General features: G+C 39.0%; 1 protein-coding gene across 4 annotated transcripts in view; it reads right to left on the minus strand.

Moving 5' to 3' along the window:
• The window catches only part of ATP6V0D2 (ATPase H+ transporting V0 subunit d2), a 43,865-nt gene extending 24,632 nt beyond the window's left edge, over window positions 1-19,233 (minus strand). For 2 of the 4 annotated variants that reach the window (XM_078072255.1, XM_036080502.2), the window contains exons 1-2: window positions 19,023-19,233; window positions 7,863-8,034 (exon numbers count right to left, since the gene is read on the minus strand). In XM_078072255.1, the coding sequence (XP_077928381.1) occupies window positions 7,863-8,034; window positions 19,023-19,152 (302 nt within the window). In that variant the 5' untranslated portion in view covers window positions 19,153-19,233. Of the gene's footprint in view, window positions 1-7,862; window positions 8,035-8,432; window positions 8,646-19,022 lie in introns of all 4 variants that reach the window. The other 2 variants (XM_078072256.1, XM_036080503.2) reach the window with 2 other exon arrangements.
• Between the last annotated feature and the right edge of the window lie 506 nt (window positions 19,234-19,739).

Below are 19,739 nucleotides of genomic sequence, written 5' to 3' on the forward strand. Positions count from 1 at the left end.
TAATTGTCTCTAATTTACAGTGGGCTTCCTATTCTTTTTGATTAGAAACAAAACCCACAATCCTTTATCTCACTTGCAGATTCTCTTTCCTTAGCTTAGAATTTGCAGGAATTATTGCCTGTTTTCTCTCACTGGTCATAAAGCAAGATGCTAAATTCTGTTACATCTCTGTCCCAAATGTATCTAACTACTGTCCCCTCCTTTCTATCTCGGCTGCTATTTCTAGTCTTAACTTTTAAAATATCTCCCTCTGGCTTCTCTGTTTCCAGTTCCATCCCTTCAACACATCTTTCACAATTCCACCAGAATCATCTTTCTAAAATATACGTTAAGATCCTCCCCTCACTTTTCAAGGCAGTGTTAAGTGTTGAAAAGTAAAAACAAATGAACAAACAAAGAAGAGAAAGTAGCACCATTGGAATGCTATCCGGAGTGACCTGATATCACAGCTTCTCTACTCACCAGCTACAAGGTCCCTACATGCCCCAGGAAATGGGCATAATAATAACAGTTATCAATTACTGAACAAACACTATGTACACAATAAGAACAGATACTTCCCCATTGGTTAGAGGAGAAACTAATGCCACATTACACTGCCTGAGGCAGAGGAGCTGTTCCGAGGCTCTGCCCGATGGCTTCCCGCAGAACATGCCCCACCTTACAAGGTGGTGACCATTCGGTGAGGGGTACGTCAATAGCACATAGGGAGCATGCCAGCGATGGAACCCTTTCTGAAAAGCCTTCCTTTACTGACTTTTACTCATAGAGACTTAGGGTCGGAGCCCTTCATCTGGCCAGCTTCTTTACTCTCTTTTACCAGCCCATGCTCCTCCTGCTCTTGTCTAGGCTTCAGCCACATCCGAGATGACTTGTCATTTCCAAATAACAAAATTTTCTCATGCCTCACTAATGAATAAGTTATTCCTTCAACATAATGCCCATTTAAAATTTTGTTTCAAATTCGATTTTTTTCTGCAAATCTTTTTTTTTTTTTTAAGATTTTATTTATTTGAGCGAGCAGGGGGTAGAGGGAGAAACAGGCTCCCTGCTGAGCAAGAAGCCTGATGTGGAGCTCTATCCCAGGACCCTGAGATCATGACCTGAGCCGAAGGCAGATGCTTAACTGACTGAGCCACCCAGGTGCCCCAAATCTTTTAAAATCACAGTAAGTTATTCCATCCCCTAGGCTCCTCCAACTGAATGTTCAAGCCTCTATTATAGCTGTTGCTTAATTCTGTCTTATTTTTTCACCATCTGGGAATACATCAGGTTGCTCCATTAGAATGTAAGAATGTAAGTGACCCAGAATTATATTACTCGTTTTGTGACTAGTAAAGTGATGGGGCAACCAATTCATCCAGTTGGCTGAGGACTTTCCTGGTTTTAGCAGAGGAAGACCCGCATCCTGAGAAACCCCTCCGGGAAAACCAAGGTGTACAGCCTCCTAACGTACAGTGCAGTGAAAAGCCTGTAGAAGGTTTATAATACATCATCAGAATAGTCAAGAACTTTGATTAGCCTTTACGAATAAATCTTTAAAGATTTTTTCAATGTGTGGTCCTTAACCTACAGGTCTTGGCTAATAATAGTCCAAGTACTTAAGACTATGTTTGATCTTCATCTTGCTCTTCCTTGATCTTCCTATATTCAGAAAATGTATATCCCCTGAGGTGGAGTATTTTGAATATTGAAAGATTATTTTTAAAAGATGGCTAATCTCAAAAGGGATGAGAAGCTGAAATGCTGCCAGAAAGTGCTGGGTAGGAGGGAAGAAAAATAAAACAATCTAGTCCTATATTAAATAGTCTCTTCATTAAAATGCTAAGGATTCATTCCTTTGTTTCACACAACTGTGTATAATTATAGTATACAAAACCTCCAGATCTTCCTGCTATTAAGCATTTAAAAATATCCATTCCAGATTTTCAAAATGTTTCACATATACAGTAATTATATCACACAAATGTGCAATGCTTAGATTATATTTATTATAACAACTTAAATTTAGATCATCTCTATTAGGGTTGACTTCACATTTTCAAAAGGATGCCCTGGGCACTTCCTGATAGAACAGGAAGTAATCCTAATTTGATGGAAGTTCGTGGGTGCTAGACACCTGACTTCCCAAAATATTCTAGAAGAGAAATAAGAAAAGTAGTTTTAGAACTCTTTTTCATATGTACACCTTTTGTTACGGTAACACATGTCAGGGTTCTGCACAGAGCACCTGGATGCTGCCTGGGCTGGCAACTCACAGAATCGGGTGGGACAAGTCATGGACTAAGATTTAGAAGACCTAGGTTTTGGTGCAGCTGAGCTATCTGGTCTCTGACAGGGAGGTAACGCTGTCTGTGCAGGTAACTATGGCCATGAGAATAATTGTGAAAGTGACTTCCAAGTCATAAAGTTGAAGCGCCATGATAAGACATTTTTAATCAGAGGTGTACATCGAACAACCTGGGTGTCTTCCAAAAGGGTGTCTGCCCCACTCCAAGGCCAACAAGCTCAGAGTTTTCTGGGAAAGTGACTTCCAAGTCATAAAGTTGAAGCGCCATGATGAGACATTTTTAATCAGAAGTGTACATCGAATAACCTGGGTGTCTTCCAAAAGGGTGTCTGCCCCGCTCCAAGGCCAACAAGCTCAGAATTTTCTGGAAGAGGGATAAGGAATATACTTTTTTAAAGGGCCACAGATAATTCTGAATCACTTGCCTTTTAATAAACTACTGGGGCAGTGCAAGATCTTTAGCTTTCTAGACTGATGGACCTGGAATCAAACCCCTTCCAAATCTCTTAATAAGAGAGAGACTTTAGAAAATTAATTGGGGCTCCTGGGTGGCTTAGTCCTTTAAGCGGCTGCCTTCAGCCCAGGTCGTGATCCCAGGGTCCTGGGATCGAGTCCCGAATTGGGCTCTTTGCTCAGCAGGGAGTCTGCTGCTCTCTCCACTTCTGACGCTCCCCTTGCTTGTGCTCTCTCTGTTAAATAAATAAAATCTTAAAAAAAGAAAAGAAAAGAAAATTCATTAATTTATTGACCCTCAGTTTCTCTAACTTAAAAAAATGGCGATATAAACACCTTCTTTGCAGGGTTCTTGAGGGGAGATGTAAATGAAACATTTAAGTGAGAGTAAATAACCTAAGATCATGAGACGCAAGACCGATCAGAAGATCATAAGACAGAAGAGAGTGTTAGAGACTGGCTAACTGAAGAATGCAAGCCCCGACTAAATATATTTTTTAAATTATTTTAAACACTGACCTTGTCATACAAAATATATCTGCAGGCATGGCATCTGGTCTTTACCCCTAATATACTGGCCAATAATTAACCAATATTCAAGTGCTACCTAAAATATGAAATCCTGAGTAGTCTGCAAGTATCTTCTAGCTCTGTGTAAGGTGTTGCTAAATACAGGAGTATACAATGATTCAACAAATATTCAGTGCCCATTACATACTAGCAAGTACAGATAGAGATACTAAAAGAACTAATTCGAAGAATTTATAGCCGAGAGAGAGAGTACAGATAAATCAAAACATGTCCATTACTACTACCACTAACAATACTGATGCTACCCAAATTACCTTTCCACTTTCAGCTTTGCATTAATATTCTATGCAAGGTTTTGTGAGCACCTGTATTCTTATATATAATTTTTAAACATTGTTAATGACTAGAAGTATTTGGGCTTTTAAGTAATTTTGTTTTAGGAACAGAGTACATTTTACTTTTTAAATTTTATTTATTTATTTTTTCTAAGTGGAGTCCAGTGTGGGGCTTGAACTCACGACCCGGAGATCAAGACCTGAGCTGAGATCAAGAGTTGGATGCTTAACTCACCGAGTCACCCAGGCACCCCTAGAAACAGAGTACATTTTAACTAGATCAACATGGTTGTCTACTGTGAAATAAGCAAGCTTGCTTAATTAATGCTAAGGCTTCTCCCAGGTTTAAGATTCTGTAGTTAGGAAACACTAAACCATGGAGTCATCACATAAGAGGAAACACTGACCAAGTGACTCAGAGTCATCTTAGAGCTAAAGTACTTCCTAATACATTTTGAGCAAGTTTCTGTCATGTGAGACCTGTCTCTCAATGCAAAAAGTACAAAACCTGGCAGCTTTCTGACTCCATTAAAATTGGATTGTCCTCTGTCATTATCATGGGTCAGATTTTTCTGAACTCATCTAAAATCTGAGCAAAAGATGTGTACAGAGACTACTGCCAACATTTATCTTATTTTTATTTTATTTTATTTAAAAAAGATTTTATTTATTTGACAGAGAGAGACACAGCGAGAGAGGGAACACAAGCAGGGGGAGCAGGAGAGGGAGAAGCAGGCTTCCCGCCGAGCAGGGAGCCCGATGTGGGGCTCGATCCCAGGACCCTGGGATCATGACCTGAGCCGAAGGCAGACGCTTAACGACTGAGCCACCCAGGCGCCCCTATCTTATTTTTATTTTAAAGCATGACTCCTCCATTTGTTGATCCATGACCCAGGCAAGTTACTGCACTTAACTTTTACATTCCTCATCCTTAAAATGGTGATGATAAGAACCGAGATTTGTTTAAAGGAGACAATGTTTGCAAAGCACTTAGCAGAGCCGAGGCATATAGTAATATTCCATAAATATTGTTTAGTATTTTGACTATCTTTTCTACTTCCACACAGGTAGGGCCTTCTTGTCTTTCTTCTGAGGAATCTTTAATGATGTCTCCGTAACTACCCCTGTCAGACATTTTTGCTGGAGGCATCGCTGCTTGGAAAGCCTCACTCCCAGGCAGCCACTGAAGATTAGATATGAACCTGGAGCTGACTCAGTCCAAGCCCAAGCACTTTGTTCTTCATCCCAACCATTACGAGGAGTTGAGTCCTATGAGCAAACCTGGCCTCTTCTTTGGTCTCTTACATTTGGGGTTTCTGCTTCAGATTTTTATTTATTTATTTTAGAAAATACTTTATTTTTTAAGTAGGCTCCACACCCAGCATGGGGCTTGAACTCATGACCCCAAGGTCAGGAGTCACATGCTCTACCGACTGACCCAGCCAGGCGCCCCTTCAGATTTTTATTTTTAAGGAATGGTCTTGCAGATACCAACACACACATGAAAAATACTCTCCAAGGTGATAAAGCCCAACTTCCTTAGCCTGCCATTGAAGACTGTGCATTATCTAGCTGGAACTTACTTTTCTAACCTCCTTTCCCCATTGCTCCCCTCCCCTTTTGGTGCAGCCCAAACTGACCTGTTGTTCATCATGCATACTGTGTCCTACCCACCTACACGCTTCAACCCCAGATGCTCAGCCTTCTCCCTCATCTCCAAATTCCACCCTATTTCCAGATTCAGGAGCAATGTCAGATCTTTGGAAGGCTTCCCAGAATCCTTCTCAAAGAAAGTGCTTGGGCTTTGGACCGAGTCAGACCCAGGTCACACCTAATTTTCATCTCTAACTAGCTGTGTATTTGTGATTCTTTAAAAAATAGGCACCTGGGGTCTTGCCTATAAATAAAAACTTAGCCTATAGCACTGATAGGAGGTCTAATTGCACAAACAAGGTGTAGAGGCACTAATCACATATCTCAGGTATACCAACAATTACTTCCTGCCTCAAACCAAGGTCATCTCTTCTACTTACTTATTTATAGACATGGTATAGGAACAAATGGATACCTATTGGGGAAAAACAATTTGAGCTGGATCCCTAGTCTCATTTCCCACACTAAAATAAATTCTAGGGTGCCTGGGTGGCTCAGTCGTTAAGCGTCTGCCTTCGGCTCAGGTCATGATCCCAGGGTCCTGGGATCGAGTCCCACATCGGGCTCCCTGCTCCGCGGGAAGCCTGCTTCTCCTTCTCCCACTCCCCCTGCTTATGTTCCTGCTCTATGTCTCTCTCTGTCAAATAAATAAATAAAATCTTAAAAAAAAAAAATAAAATAAAATAAAATAAAATAAATTCTAGATGAACCAAGGTTTTAAATCTAAAAAATAAAACATCAAAAAAAAAGAAAAGAAAAAAGAAACATCAACAATAATGAATGAATGAAATAAAAGACAGGTAAATTTACTCATAAACTGGGAGTGAAGAAGGACTTTCTAAGCAGGATACAACAATCAGAAGTCAGCAAATGAAAGGATTGATGGTTATAGCTAATGAAAAAAATTCAATGTTTCTACAGGAAGAAAAAGCTATAAAAATTAAATTATATCACACCGAGAAAATAATTTTGCAACATGTATTATGAAGGGCTAATTTTCTTAATTTACAAAGAGCCATTCCATATCAAGAAAAACTGCTGAATACTCCAAAGAAAAAAAAAAAAAGCCGAAGTATTTGGTCAGGTAGCAAACACACATGATTAATAAATGCAAAATGATGTTCAATTTTGATAATAAAGAAATATAAATGAAAGCAAAAGATACAATTTTTAACCTATTGGATGGGCAAAAACTAAAAAGATAATATTCAATGTTGGTAATGGTGTAAGGACACAGGCCTTCTCATGAACTGTTTTGGGGATGCAAACTGGTGCTACTTTTGTTGAGTACTACTTAGCACAATTTACAAAAATAAAAAAAAGAACATTCCTTTGATTCACTACTTCCACTGCTAAAAATTTATCTTAAAAATAAATCAAGACCTGTGCAGTAATAGGCTAGTTGCAAAACTTTTTGCAATGGAAAAAAAAAATTAGTTATTTGTTAATAGATTCCTGGTAAATTGAGTCATGATACATATCAAAATGGAATTCTAGGCAGTTATAAAAAGAATGATGTTGACAAGGATATTTCTAAGAAATACTAGGTGGGAAAAATGCAGAAGGAATATGATTCCATTTTCATAAATTTGATGTGTGGAAGTGGGGTGGGTTGAGTGTGTATCAATTAACATACTCAACTGTAAATACTTTTCTAGAAAATACATATGAAATGGAGAAGCATTTCCTTTTGGGGTAAGGAACTGAGTGGGGAAGAAGGGGACATGTGGAATAGAGGAATATTTTTATTTTATATTTTTCTAATCCAGTCTAGGACCTGGGTCTAGTATTCGTCACTGTGTATATTACACTGAAATGGTATATACATAATAACCAGCTCATCAATGCGGACATTTGTTCCCAGCTTGTCTGTTAGAACAACTGGAGAGGCCCCAAGTTTTGAGCAGTGGATAGGATTTGTTAACTGGATTAATGAAAGTACAATTTATTATTGTGTAGAAATTCAAGCATTTTTTAGAATGAAAGTCCTTCATAGTGAAAGACTGGAATTCCTGGTGATGGAAAGGGAAAAAAATAAAACATATATAACTATGATGGGAGCTATTTCTGCTGTTGCAAGGGGAACCAGGAAAGGATAGATGTGGCTTTAGCAACAACATGTGATGTTTCAGCTCCAACCTGACAAGTGATCCAAAAATGTCACATGGTATTTACCTTCAGTATCTGCAGCCAGAACCCTTTAAACATCAGCGCACTTACCATTTTTCTTACAATGAAAACTGAAAACACTGTTTGTTTTTTTTAAACTAAACTTCACCTCTGATGTGGGGCTGAACTCATGACCCGGAGATCAAGAGTCGGGTGCTCTACCAACTAAGCCAGCCAGGCAGCCCTGAGAACATGACTTTATGTGGAGGCTGCCACCACCTACATAATCATGTATATAAATAAATGAAATTTTCCAACAGTAAATATGTGGCTCTGTGAGCTTGTAAGTTGCCAAAATTTGAATGTACTCAAACTTACAAACAAGAGAAAAAGGTTTTAAGTTTCATGCAGCCTAATGCCCCATGTGTAACTATTAGGGGTCATTTGCACAATCACATGGGGGATTAACAGGGCTTCCTGCTACCACTTACGTCATGTATGTAAAAAACGTGCTCAGGGGTTCCAGGGAATGATTCCGGAAATATTCAAATTCTCTGCATAGCTTTTTCCTCATCTCCGTGTCAATTTTGGAAACAGTAAGAGGATTTGTTTGATTAGCCAAGAAGTTTCCATAATCAGTGGTCTGGAGATGAATTTTCACATCTGAAAATTAAATGAAACCTCATTTAAAGTTTGAACATGCATAAATAGCTTTTACAACATTAATTGAATTTATTGTGACTTTATGATAAATGCATATTAAATTATTATCTTATTAGATATGTATGTCTATGTATGATTTAGCCTTGAGTGTTACTCTCTAAAGCAATAAAAAATTCAATGTTAGTACAGATATTCTAGTACAACAAAAAAAAATTCAATTATCTAAACAATCTAGAACTATTTAACACAACTGAAAAGAACATTAACAACCACCTAGTCCTAAGTTTACCTGAGCCAGTTGTAGTCATTTGGAAATAGCTGCTCAGAAAACTATTGAGAAGGATCCTAAAGCTTCATCTCAGCTTGATGGAAATGAGAAATTTATTAGTAATATTTACCATGGGTACGGGAGGTGGAATGGGCAATCATTAATAATATCCTTTTATTATAGATGAAGAAATGGAGTCTCAATAGGGCTGAGTGGTGGAGTTATAGAGTAGTAAGGCTTGAATTAGGAGATGGATCTTCTTACTCTTAAAATCCAACATCATTTCCAGAAGACCATGCCAGGAATCCTCTAAATGGCAGTGTTTTTGAATGCCAAGTAAGTGCTGAAGCATTAAGTGGGAGAGAAAGAGAGGTAAGAAATGAAGCCATAGAAGTAAGCAGGGTTGTCCAAGAAAGGTTTGGCATGGCTTCCTTTATCCTGAGGATAACCAGGAGCCCTTGTAGGCTGTGAACTGATAGCTGTCGTAGCTGATGAGAGGGTGGATTTGCAATTTGGCACTTAAGCGATTCTTAAGTATCTGAGATTCAGTGGACAGGCATTCTTCCTTAGTACCTGGAGAAGATTATGCACTGGAAATATTCTTTATCTGACTGCAGAATTTATTTGTTTAATTACCTGTTTAATTAACTTAATTTTTTAAAAATTATACCTTTTTTTTTTTTTTTTTGGCCATCTCTTGTTTGGCTTTTATTTTGGCAGTTCAGATTTTTTACACAATTTGACAGTTTGCATTCTCAGCACTGAGGAATATTTGCCAACAGAAGAAACACAAATGTTATTTCTTTCAAAACCATGATATTTTGCTCATGCGGCATATGTTTCTTTTAAGCAAAATAACTTCCAAACCTTTCAGCTGCCAGTGAGATCCTGAAATTCAACATCTCAAGTGTTTCAGACCCCATAGGAATCATGTAATACTGTAGTCAATGGAGAGGCAAATGGAATTTTTTTTTTCCCAGCACCAAAACAATCCAAGGGACACTTGAATGAGGATTCTAAGAAAATCTCAAAACCTGAAATGTTTGCTCTGAGATGATGATAGACTGCTAATAATATCAACAACGCTTATAGTTTTATAGTTTTCAAAATGGGCTCACATAATTTTTTCTCTGCATTTCCCCAAGTGCTTATTTAAATAGGTATGTAATAAAAAGGACTTTGTGGTCAAATAAATTGGAATAAACAGGCTTCTTAGCTGTAGGAATTGAAAGCCTTTAACACATTGAGTGATTTTTGAAAAGAGTATGGTTCAGAACCTCCCAAAACACTAGAAAACAATGGAGCCACCCACAGAGCACACTTTGGAAAATTACACTGCTTTTTTATCCGGAGAAGTGACGTTTTTTTCTTTTTTATTCAAATGAGATAATGGAATGTTTTCCAAACTGGGATCACTACCAACTAAATCCATTTAATAGGTCCCAAACAGCAAAGAATAAAAGTATTAGATTAGGCTCTTGTAACAAATATGAGCATATAACACAGAGTAGCATATACACGTGTGTGCACACAGGGGCATCACGTAAAAATGTGTCTTCTGTGGGTTGCAATCATGGGTTCAGTGAATTCTCTGAGATCACTTGGCTAGTGAGGCAGGATGATGATCTGGGCCATCATGATTATCTTCTATTAATTTGTTGGTCAGATCAGTTTTAGAAAATGGTAATTTTTTTTTCCTGTGCAGCTTCCTGTTTGGGGCTCTCTATAAAAGTGAATGTCCAGACCTTTTACACTCCAGGTAGGCTTTATGCCAAGGAAGCACCTTCAAGAGGTACCCCAAGGGGTGCTTCCCTTGAGCCATCCCCTGCCTTTTCCCCACTCTCTGCCGGCGCTGAACTTAAGAAGTTATCTGACTTTTCTGAACTCAGTTTCTTCACCTATAAAATGGATATAGAATCCATGCCTTCGGGTTGTTGTGGGGATTAAACAAGAGGATGTAAGTGAAGAGCCAGCATATAGGTGCTACTCCATAATATTACCTTTTTTCTTCTCACTTGGACCCACTTACTTCAGCGATAATTTGATTCAGTTGACTAAAGACTTCGGTACTTATTTTTTACATCAGAATATTCTCAGCTAATATATTGGCGTCGGCCATCAGATCTTATAATTACTCAGATTTTAATACTATACCAGTATCTATAAAACCGGAACTTCTCCCTCCATTTTTGCTAATTTATTGCCATTCCTACGGTGATAAAATTCCAAGTCCTTTTTGGTGCTTTCTTACTCCAAATCCCTTGCACTGTTCTTTAATGTCCTCTCTGGTTTCCACTCCGCGTGCCCCTGGTTTAGAATGGCCACCTGACATCAAGATTCCTGCTGTGAGCTCTTAAATTGATTCTCCCAAGCTCATTTCTCCTCATGCACTCCCTGCCTCAGATTCAATCTTTCCAAAGAATTATTTTGAGTTTGTAATGACCTTGTAAGAATATTGGAGTCACTGACAGTTGTAGGCAGATTAAAAAGGACTTTCCTAATATTTGTAATGTTTTACCACTGACAGAATGGCTCTAATGGACATCATCTCTTAACCTTAACAAATATTCCCATTTCATAGATGAAGAAACTGAGGCCCAGAGAAATAACATGTTCATGTTTTCTATGCTTGCGAGTATTTGACTGAAGATTCAGATATGCTTCTTGTCCTCATTCATTTTCCTAAAGCTCCACAATCAGATCTCCAAGGTCCTTCAAGATTTTTCCCAGCCTAAATTCTGGCCTTATCTCCAGGTATTCTAGTATTGCAGCCAAACTGGTTTACTCCTCACCAAAAGCTTTTATTTAAATAGAGGAATCTGTAGTTCATTAATTTTCCCTCCTGGCCCAGAACGCCCTGCCATCGCAACACTGCTTACTCGCATCTCATTGGCATTTTCCTAGCCTAGAGGCCTGCAGATCTGCTTCACTTTTGAATATATTTGTGATCTATAGGTTTAAATTGTTCTTGTATTTTAAAATTTTGATTGTTTTTACTTATTTATGATATCCTCTCAACTAGAGAGCTGTTTAGGGAGTGCATAATATCTTACTGTTTATCATATTCTCTACATCACCTAATACAATTTTTATCGCATAGATGATCTTCAAATATTAGTAGATTTAATTTCTGATTAAAACCTAGGACCTTGGGGCACCTGGGTGGCTCAGGTTATGATCCCAGGGTCCTGGGATCGAGTCCAGCATCGGGCTCCCTCCTCAGAAGGGAGTCTGCTTCTCCCTCTCCCTCTGCCGCTCCCCCTGCTTGTGCTTGCTCTCACTCTTTCTCTCTCAAATAAATAAATAAAATCTTAAAAACAACAACAACAAAACACATAGGACCATATAGCACTTCATTACATAATTCCATGCATGTTACCAGGATTGAAACTCCTCATTTTGGTTCTTATTCAAACAAACAGGTGCTCTCTGAAGAACACAATCAGCTACATAGAACCATATACAAAACACCATTAATCATAACCACGAGATGGGAAGAATTATTTCAGGAATTCAAAAGTCTAGCAAAAGAGGGAAAACTAGTTCTTGTATATACACTGTCGTTCAGGGAGGTGCTTATGATTTCCCAGGAATTCTTACTTAACAGTTTACAAAACATTTTCAGATATTTCTGATGCTGCTGATAACTGGGAGTTAGGCCAGGGAGATATTATCTAAGTATCAGATAAGAAGGCACCATGTTAAAAGTTAAGCAGTCTGGCTTAATATCCTAGAGCCAGAGTGGAAGTGCTAGGACTTGAACCCAAACATGCACACTTTTCTAATGTGAATTTTCATATTCTTTCTATGTGCAAAACACAGCCTTAGGCTAGAGGAACTAGGACAGTAAAGTATATCATCTCTGCCCCCTTTTTAAAAGTGGGTATTTCTTTTTAAAATTCAGCTTTATTGGGACACCTGAGTGGCTCAGTCGTTAAGCGTCTGCCTTCAGCTCAGGTCATGATCCCAGGGTCCTGGGATCGAGCCCCGCATCGGGCTTCCTGCTCAGTGGGAAGGCTGCTTCTCCCTCTCCCGCTCCCCCTGCTTGTGTTCCCTCTCTCGCTGTGTCTCTCTCTGTCAAATAAATAAATAAAATATTTAAAAAAATAAAAAAATAAAAAAAAATAAAATTCAGCTTTATTGAAGTACAACTGACAAATAAAACTGTAAGATATTTAAAGTGTACATCTGATATACATATACATTGTAAAAGTATCCCCCCACCGACCTGACACCTCAGTGTACTCACATATTGATACCTTCTGCCCTTAAGAAGCTTAAAATATAGGAGAAGATAGACTAATTTATTCATTTATGAGTTAAGCCCTTAACTGTTAATTCAGGGGGGTAGATAGTCGGGAGAGACAAATGTCCGCTCCCCGGCGTGATGCATCTATGCAAATGTCACAGAATTAGGTCCATCACAAGGTACAATAGAGTACGAAGTTAAGGCTTGTCCATTGTACCCCAACATGGCTGCAGTAGGAAAGGATTTACAGAGGAAGTAACTCGAGTGGAGACTTGAGAGAGGAATGAGTGTTCTCCAGGCAAACAGGATAGAGAATGGAATTTGTGACTGAAAGGAAAAACTTTACAAAAGGTAGAAGGGTTCTGAGGAAACGCTCGCAAGGTAGAGATCAGCAAGACTGCTCCAGCCTTTTGAACCAAGGGTGAAGTTGATCCCGCCTGATGAAAGCCACTGAAATATTTTTGAAATAGCAAAGTGAAATGCATTGGATATGCATTTTTAATACAAGGTGGAAAAAGTGCTATAATTAGAGGTATAAGTAGCATTTAAGGGAGCATGAAGAAAGCCCTTTGAACTAAGTCTTCCTTCTATATATATATATTTTTTCATTTAAAAATAGATAGTAGGTATAAATATAGGTAAAAAGTGAAAGGTCGCCTAAACTTGTCATCCACCACCACCACCCACTCACTCCTAGATGCAGGTAACTACTATTTTTAGTTTCTGTTGGATCCTTTCAGTTTCCTTGTATCTAGACCATCATATAGAAAATATATTTTTAAATTTATCTGTCTTTTTACTAAAGAGCACTATGCCACACATAGATCTTCCCATTGCTTTCCTCCCTTAATAGATCTCGGTGATCTTTCCATATCAGTCCTCTAAGGGGGTGTCCTCATGCCTTTTTTTTTTTTTTTAAATAGCTGCAGAATATTCTGTTATGTGAGTGTTACATAATTTGTTTAATCAGTTCCCTGCAGATGGACATTTGATTTGCTTCCATCTTTTGCTATTCTAACCAATGCTATATGGAGTCCCAGGCCAAGTGTATATGCATTTGGAATTTTGATAGGTATTGCCCAATTGCCCCCATTAAGAGTTCTTATTTTTCAATATTTTTATTCTCCAGAGTGGGAGCCCTTTTAGGGCAGGGACTGTATCTTATTTAGTTTTACTTCCTCAACTCTAGCCAGAAATGCTTAATATGTTGTTGTTAAATTAATTCCTACTAGAAAGGAAGGAAGGTCATATCCCCTAAAAGGGACATAATTGCTAGTAAGATAGAATCAGATTCCCTCATTCCCTTTTAAAAAAATATGGCAGAGAGGACAAAGGAAAGGGTTCAATCCACAGAGCCAGTGGACACTTCTCACCATATATTTTAGAAAAGATCAGGTACTAAATTCTAGGGCTCTAAAGTGTTAATTTTACTACCCTGTCTTTTTTGAAGAGGAAAGAATATTTACAACAGTCTTATTTGTAATTAAAAAAATTCTAATGAAAATAGTCGTGTTGCCATCAAAAGAAATGGAGAAAACTTAAATGCATGTTATTAAGTGAGAGAAGCCAATCTGAAAAGGCTGCATACTGTATAATTCTAACTATATCATGTTCTGGAAAAGGCAAAAACTATGAGACAGCAAAAAAGACTGGTGACTCCCAGAAGTGGGGTTGGGGGGAGAGGAATGAACAGGTGCAACAGAGGATTTTTAGGGCAGTGAAAATACTTTGTACGATACCATAATGATGGATACATGTCATTATTTATTTGTCCAAACCCGTATAACACCAAGAGTGAACCATAACGTAAACTATGGACTTTGGGTATTACGATGCATCGGTGTAGGTTCATCGATTGTAACAAGTGGTACCATGGGCTGTGGTGGGGAAAGCTCACAATGGTGAGGCTGTGTGTCCGTGAGGCAAGGGGTATATGGGAAACCTCTGTACTTTCTCCTCAATTTTGCTGTTAACTTAAAAGCTGCTCTAAAAAACCAAAATCTTAATTTTAAAAAAGTGTTAATTCTTTAAAAAGAACATGTCGTGTCCCTTTAGCATTATTATTTTGCTGCAAAGTCACTTTTGAAGGTTTTAAAGTTTCCATGTGGTTCAGCCTTCCAGCACTACGAGGGGGAGGGGCCATGTGAACCAGCTTCGCTCTTTTGTCTCTGGGAAGGACTGAGTCATGGAGTGTCTAGGAACTGATTCAGGTCACTGTGAGTCAGGGGCAGACCTTGGGACAGATGAGTATTTCTGATCACACTGGCACAATTATACACGCAGTTAAGCACAAGTATGCATTCTAGGACTTTTCAAAGTTTTTCTACACAATCTTCATTTTCTCTTCTAAATTTATCTGAAACCTTATGTGTTCTTTCTAAGTAATTCTAAAATAATTTGTTGGTATCAGAACACTTTTGAAGTCTAGAGAACTTGAAAAGACTAAAGGCAACTTTAATCTTTGCCGAGTTAGCTTTTCTTTTACAGAAAGTGTCTGTGTCAACACGGAATACCACAGTGACAGTTTTACCTACTCTTCTTCCTCCATTATTGGGACAGTGCACATTTTGTGCAAATATAAACAGAAATCCCAAAGTCCTTAACATCTATCCCAATAAATGACCTTGATTTCGTCTCTTCAACTCTTTTTTTTTTTTAAGATTTTATTTTTAAGTGATCTCTACATCCAACATGGGCCTCAAATTTACAATCCCAAGATCAAGAGTCACATGCCGTACTGACTTAGCCAGCCTGGCGCCCCTCTTCTCAACTCTTAATCCACCTCAGAAGGTGGCTGGGTTTCTCTCAGTGCATCTGCAGGTGCAACAGTTGTATTGTTTTTCAGAAGTTATTTCCCAACGTCCTATGGAATAATCAGATAGGGCAGACCTTATTATTTTCTGTATCAAAATGGAGCTGGGGTGCCTGGGTCGCTCAGTCGGTTAAACGTCTGTCTTGGGCTCACGTCGTGATCCCGGGGGGTCCTGGGATCCAGCCCAGCACTGGGCTCCCTGCTCCGCGGGGAGTCTGCTTCTCCCTCTCCCTCTGCCTGCCCTTCCCCCTGCCTGTGCTCTCTCTCTCTCTGGCAAATAAATAAATAAAATCTTAAAAAAAAAATGGAGCTGGCATCAACATGGACAATAAACATTTATCTTTAGTTCATGCTCAGGAGGCACGGACATTTTAGAGGAAAAAAGAGATGCGAATATGCCTACACTCCCTGACTAGAGAGTCAGCTCAGACACAGCCAGGCTAAGCCTCAGTATTCTTTTTTTTTTTTTTTAGATTTATTTATTTATTTGAGAAAGTGAGAATGAGAGAGAGAGAACACATGAGAAGGGGAAGGGTCAGAGGGAGAAGCAGACTCTCCGCTGAGCAGGGAGCCGGACGCGGGACTCGATCTCGCGACTCCATGATCATGACCTGAGCCAAAGGCAGCCACTTAACCAACTGAGCCACCCAGCCTCAGTATTCTTAACTATTACCTGCAGATAGGAAATCCTTATTTAGATTTCTTTTCTCAGTGGCCATTATAACCTGCAGTTAATGACTCACACTTGATATTCCTGGGAGTCTCCAAACAGATTGGCACACAGATTCAAACATAGCTGTGAAATGAATGGTTGAAAAAAAATTAGTATTAGGAGGAAAGAAAGATAAAAGCTGAGGTGCAAGGACAATAAAGCAATGATGTAGGTGCCAGGGTTTCTTAAGAGGGTGCAGGGATGGCTTTGGGTGGCCCATGACCCCTGATTATCACATGGAAAATTCTGTATGAATGCACCTGTGTGTATTTTTTTAAGAAGATTCTTTCTTCAGGTCTTCAAAAGGGTCTGAAACCCTTTTTTCTCTCCCAAATTGAAGCTGAGGGTGGTTTCTCTTTGAATTCTTTAGTGAGCTGGCTAAACCTGATTTCGTATCACATTTTAGGCATTTTACGTATATTGTTTGTGTTAAAATTTGCATTCCTTAGCTCATTTAATAGCTTGGCTGGGGGGCGCCTAGCTGGCTCAGTTGGAGGAGCCCGGATTCTTGACCTCAGGGTTGTGAGTTCGAGCCCCACGTTGGGTGTAGATATTACTTAAATAAATAAACGTAAAAAAAATTAAAAAAATAAAAGCTTGACTGAGAACTATATACAAATTCATTCAAGTGGCTTCTTAAAAACACTCATTCTTCCCTGCATTCGTTCACTTTCTCTACTTCAATTTAAGCACATTTTCTCTTTTTATTCAAGTATAGTTGACATGCATTATATTAGTTTCAGGTATATGACACAGTGATTCAACAACTATATACCTTATGAAATGCTCACCACGGTAAGTGTAGTTACCATCTATCACTCTACAAAGTTATCACAATATTTATGCAGATTTTCTGTACATGATTAACATTCTCCAGTCACCAAACTCCTCACTTAATATGCTGACGTGATTTAGGATTTGGGATTATATTGTGATTATTTGTAGATCACAGAATTATTTCTCATCTGAAAGATTTTTCTAGCTGTCTCCATTACTAAGGAAAGGAGAGCGTCTATCTCAAATTGAGCAGCTCCTCCTTAACTCTGGCTTTAACTGGTCAGAACCACAAACAAGTGACCCAGGACACTCAGCCTCAGCAAAGTCACCTTCAGATTTTTTGTTTTTGCTTTCAACACCTTTTCCTAGCACTTTTTTATTTATTTATTTTTTTTAAAGATTTTATTTATTTATTTGACACAGAGAGAGAGAGAGAGGAATCACAAGTAGGCAAAGTGGCAGGGAGCGGCAGAGGGAGAAGCAGGCTCCCCGCCGAGCAAGGAGCCCGATGTGGGACTCGATCCCAGGACCCTGGGATCATGACCTGAGCCGAAGGCAGACGCTCAACGACTGAGCCACCCAGGCGCCCCTTTCCTAGCACTTTTGATCCTTATTGCTTCCCTGTTTTTTCTGCAATAATCTTGTGGTTTTAAAGCATCTTACTATTGATATAGGTTGATTTTATAAGTACATTTCAGAATGAACTAGTGTAGCTGTTTTTATAATAAAAATCCTGTATTATAGATGTGAAATCTTCAGTAAAGTTTTGAAAATATTGTAGCTTAAAGATGATTTCCAGAGTAAAGGGAGAAATGAGGAGGTATAAGTCAATGGGTACAAAGTTTTAGAAACACAAGATAAATAATTCCTAGAGATCTACTGTACAGCAGACAGAAAGTAGTTAACACACACACTCACACACACACATACACGCAAATAGTAATAGAGGGCAGGAAGAAACTTTTGGAGGTAATGGATAGATTTATGGCATCGATTATGCTGATGATTTCATGGAGGCATACTTACCTCTAATCTCCTCAGGTTGTATACATTAAATATATACAGTTTTTTGTATGTCAATCATACCTCAATAAAGTGCTTTAAAAAAAGATATTTTCTATTTACATAGTGCTCCATGGTTTCTAACGTATCTCTCAGGTATTACTTCGTTCTCCAAACAAAGCAGGCAAAGCAGGCATTATACCATTGCATGTTACAAGTGAGGACTCTGAGGCTCAGAGGCGGTGAGCCTTAGGCCACCTACCTAGCCCTGGCAGAGGGCAAAGTCAGTACTTTTGAATCCAGGGCTGGCCTCACCACCCATCCATCTCTTGACTTTTTTCTTAAGCTTCAATTAAAGATAAACCTCAAACAAATCTCATATCAATATATACTGAGAAACTGGGTATAGAATAAAATTCTCTAGACCAAGTTTCTTAGCATTTGGCGGGGGGGATTTCTCCCTGGGCAGTTTGATGAAGTCCTTCTGCAAATATTATTTATAAATATGTAGAATGAAAATACATAGGATTGCAAAGTAAACAAAACATGTTCAAATATAGTTATCAAGATGTTTTAAGATGTGTAACACTGCGGTGTGCCTGGGTGGCTCAGTGGTTTGAGAGTCCCACTCTATTTCGGATCAGGTTGGTGAGATCAAGCTCCACCCAGAGTCTGCTTAAGATTCTCTCCCTGTCCCTCTCCCCCTTTCTCTTGCACATGTGCTCTCTCTCAAAAAAAAAATTTAAAAATAGAAAGTGTAACTCTGTACACTTTATTAATACACTTCTTTATTAAGACATTAAGTACCAAGATTAAAGAATAAGTGAATACCTAGTATAATTATGAAATCATGAAAATATACATGATATTTCAAAGTATCTGCAAGAATTGTGTAGGGACATGAAAATATCAAATTTTTACTGGTAACAAAGTACTAACCACTGTGATTTGTTGCCTACATTCATAATAAAAGGAAATGCTAAAATTGACAAGGAAGATGTAGTATTTTTTCCTCATCCAAGTTCATGGACCCCTGAAGTCTGGACTCTGGGAATAAGAACCTGTTCTGGACTCTCAGGCCATGGGAACACAGTTCCTTCTCCATGCTTCCAATGAGCAGCATCATTTCCTTGTTCCCTTTTTAAATGGTGAGAAGAGCAGCACGTACCTTCCAGGGTCTCGCACTGGACCAGGTTGAGGTAGTCCTGCTGGGTCAGGAGGCTGGCCTTGCACCCTCGCACCAGGCCTTCCAGGTAGCCATGGTCCACGTTAAAGTAGAACTCGGCGCCCTCAAGCATGGGGAAAGAGATCACAGCCAATTTGGGCTGAAGCAGCTCTGGATCCTAGTGGGCTCCTGATGATTTGCTCTAGTCTGGAAAAAAGTACTAGCAGTTATCAGGAAGAAACCTATCAGCTGATAGTCAGGGTTTTCATGACTAGTTTCCTCTGGTTTCTGTGGCTTTCATCAGCATGCTCAGCCCTGTTTTCACAGCAACAGTGAATCAGCGAGATAAGCCAAGTAAACCCGGACGCAAACCGCCACCGGGAGAGGGGAGAGTGGGAGAGAGGGAGGGTCAGGCCTCTGCTCTGTCCCTCCCAGGGCAACTAGCCCCCTCCCAGCTTTGTCATTGCAAGTCCTGAAACACTTGGTTTTGTGAACATTCCTCCCTCCATCTGAGCTTCTGAGCTTTCTGTTGTGAATTGCATTTGTCCTAAATTTCTTGAGGACTGTTAATATGAGAAAAGGGAGGGCTTTTTTTTTTTTTAATTATGTTTTGTAAATAGATCAGTTGGGAACAGGCAGTTCGAAGAATCCTGAGAAGCTAATTCAGCAATGCAGTTGTTTGTAAAACAAATGTTTAGTAATGTCTTAACATTGCAAAGG

Source organism: Halichoerus grypus, chromosome 5, assembly GCF_964656455.1.
Source record: "Halichoerus grypus chromosome 5, mHalGry1.hap1.1, whole genome shotgun sequence".
Taxonomy (NCBI): domain Eukaryota; kingdom Metazoa; phylum Chordata; class Mammalia; order Carnivora; family Phocidae; genus Halichoerus; species Halichoerus grypus.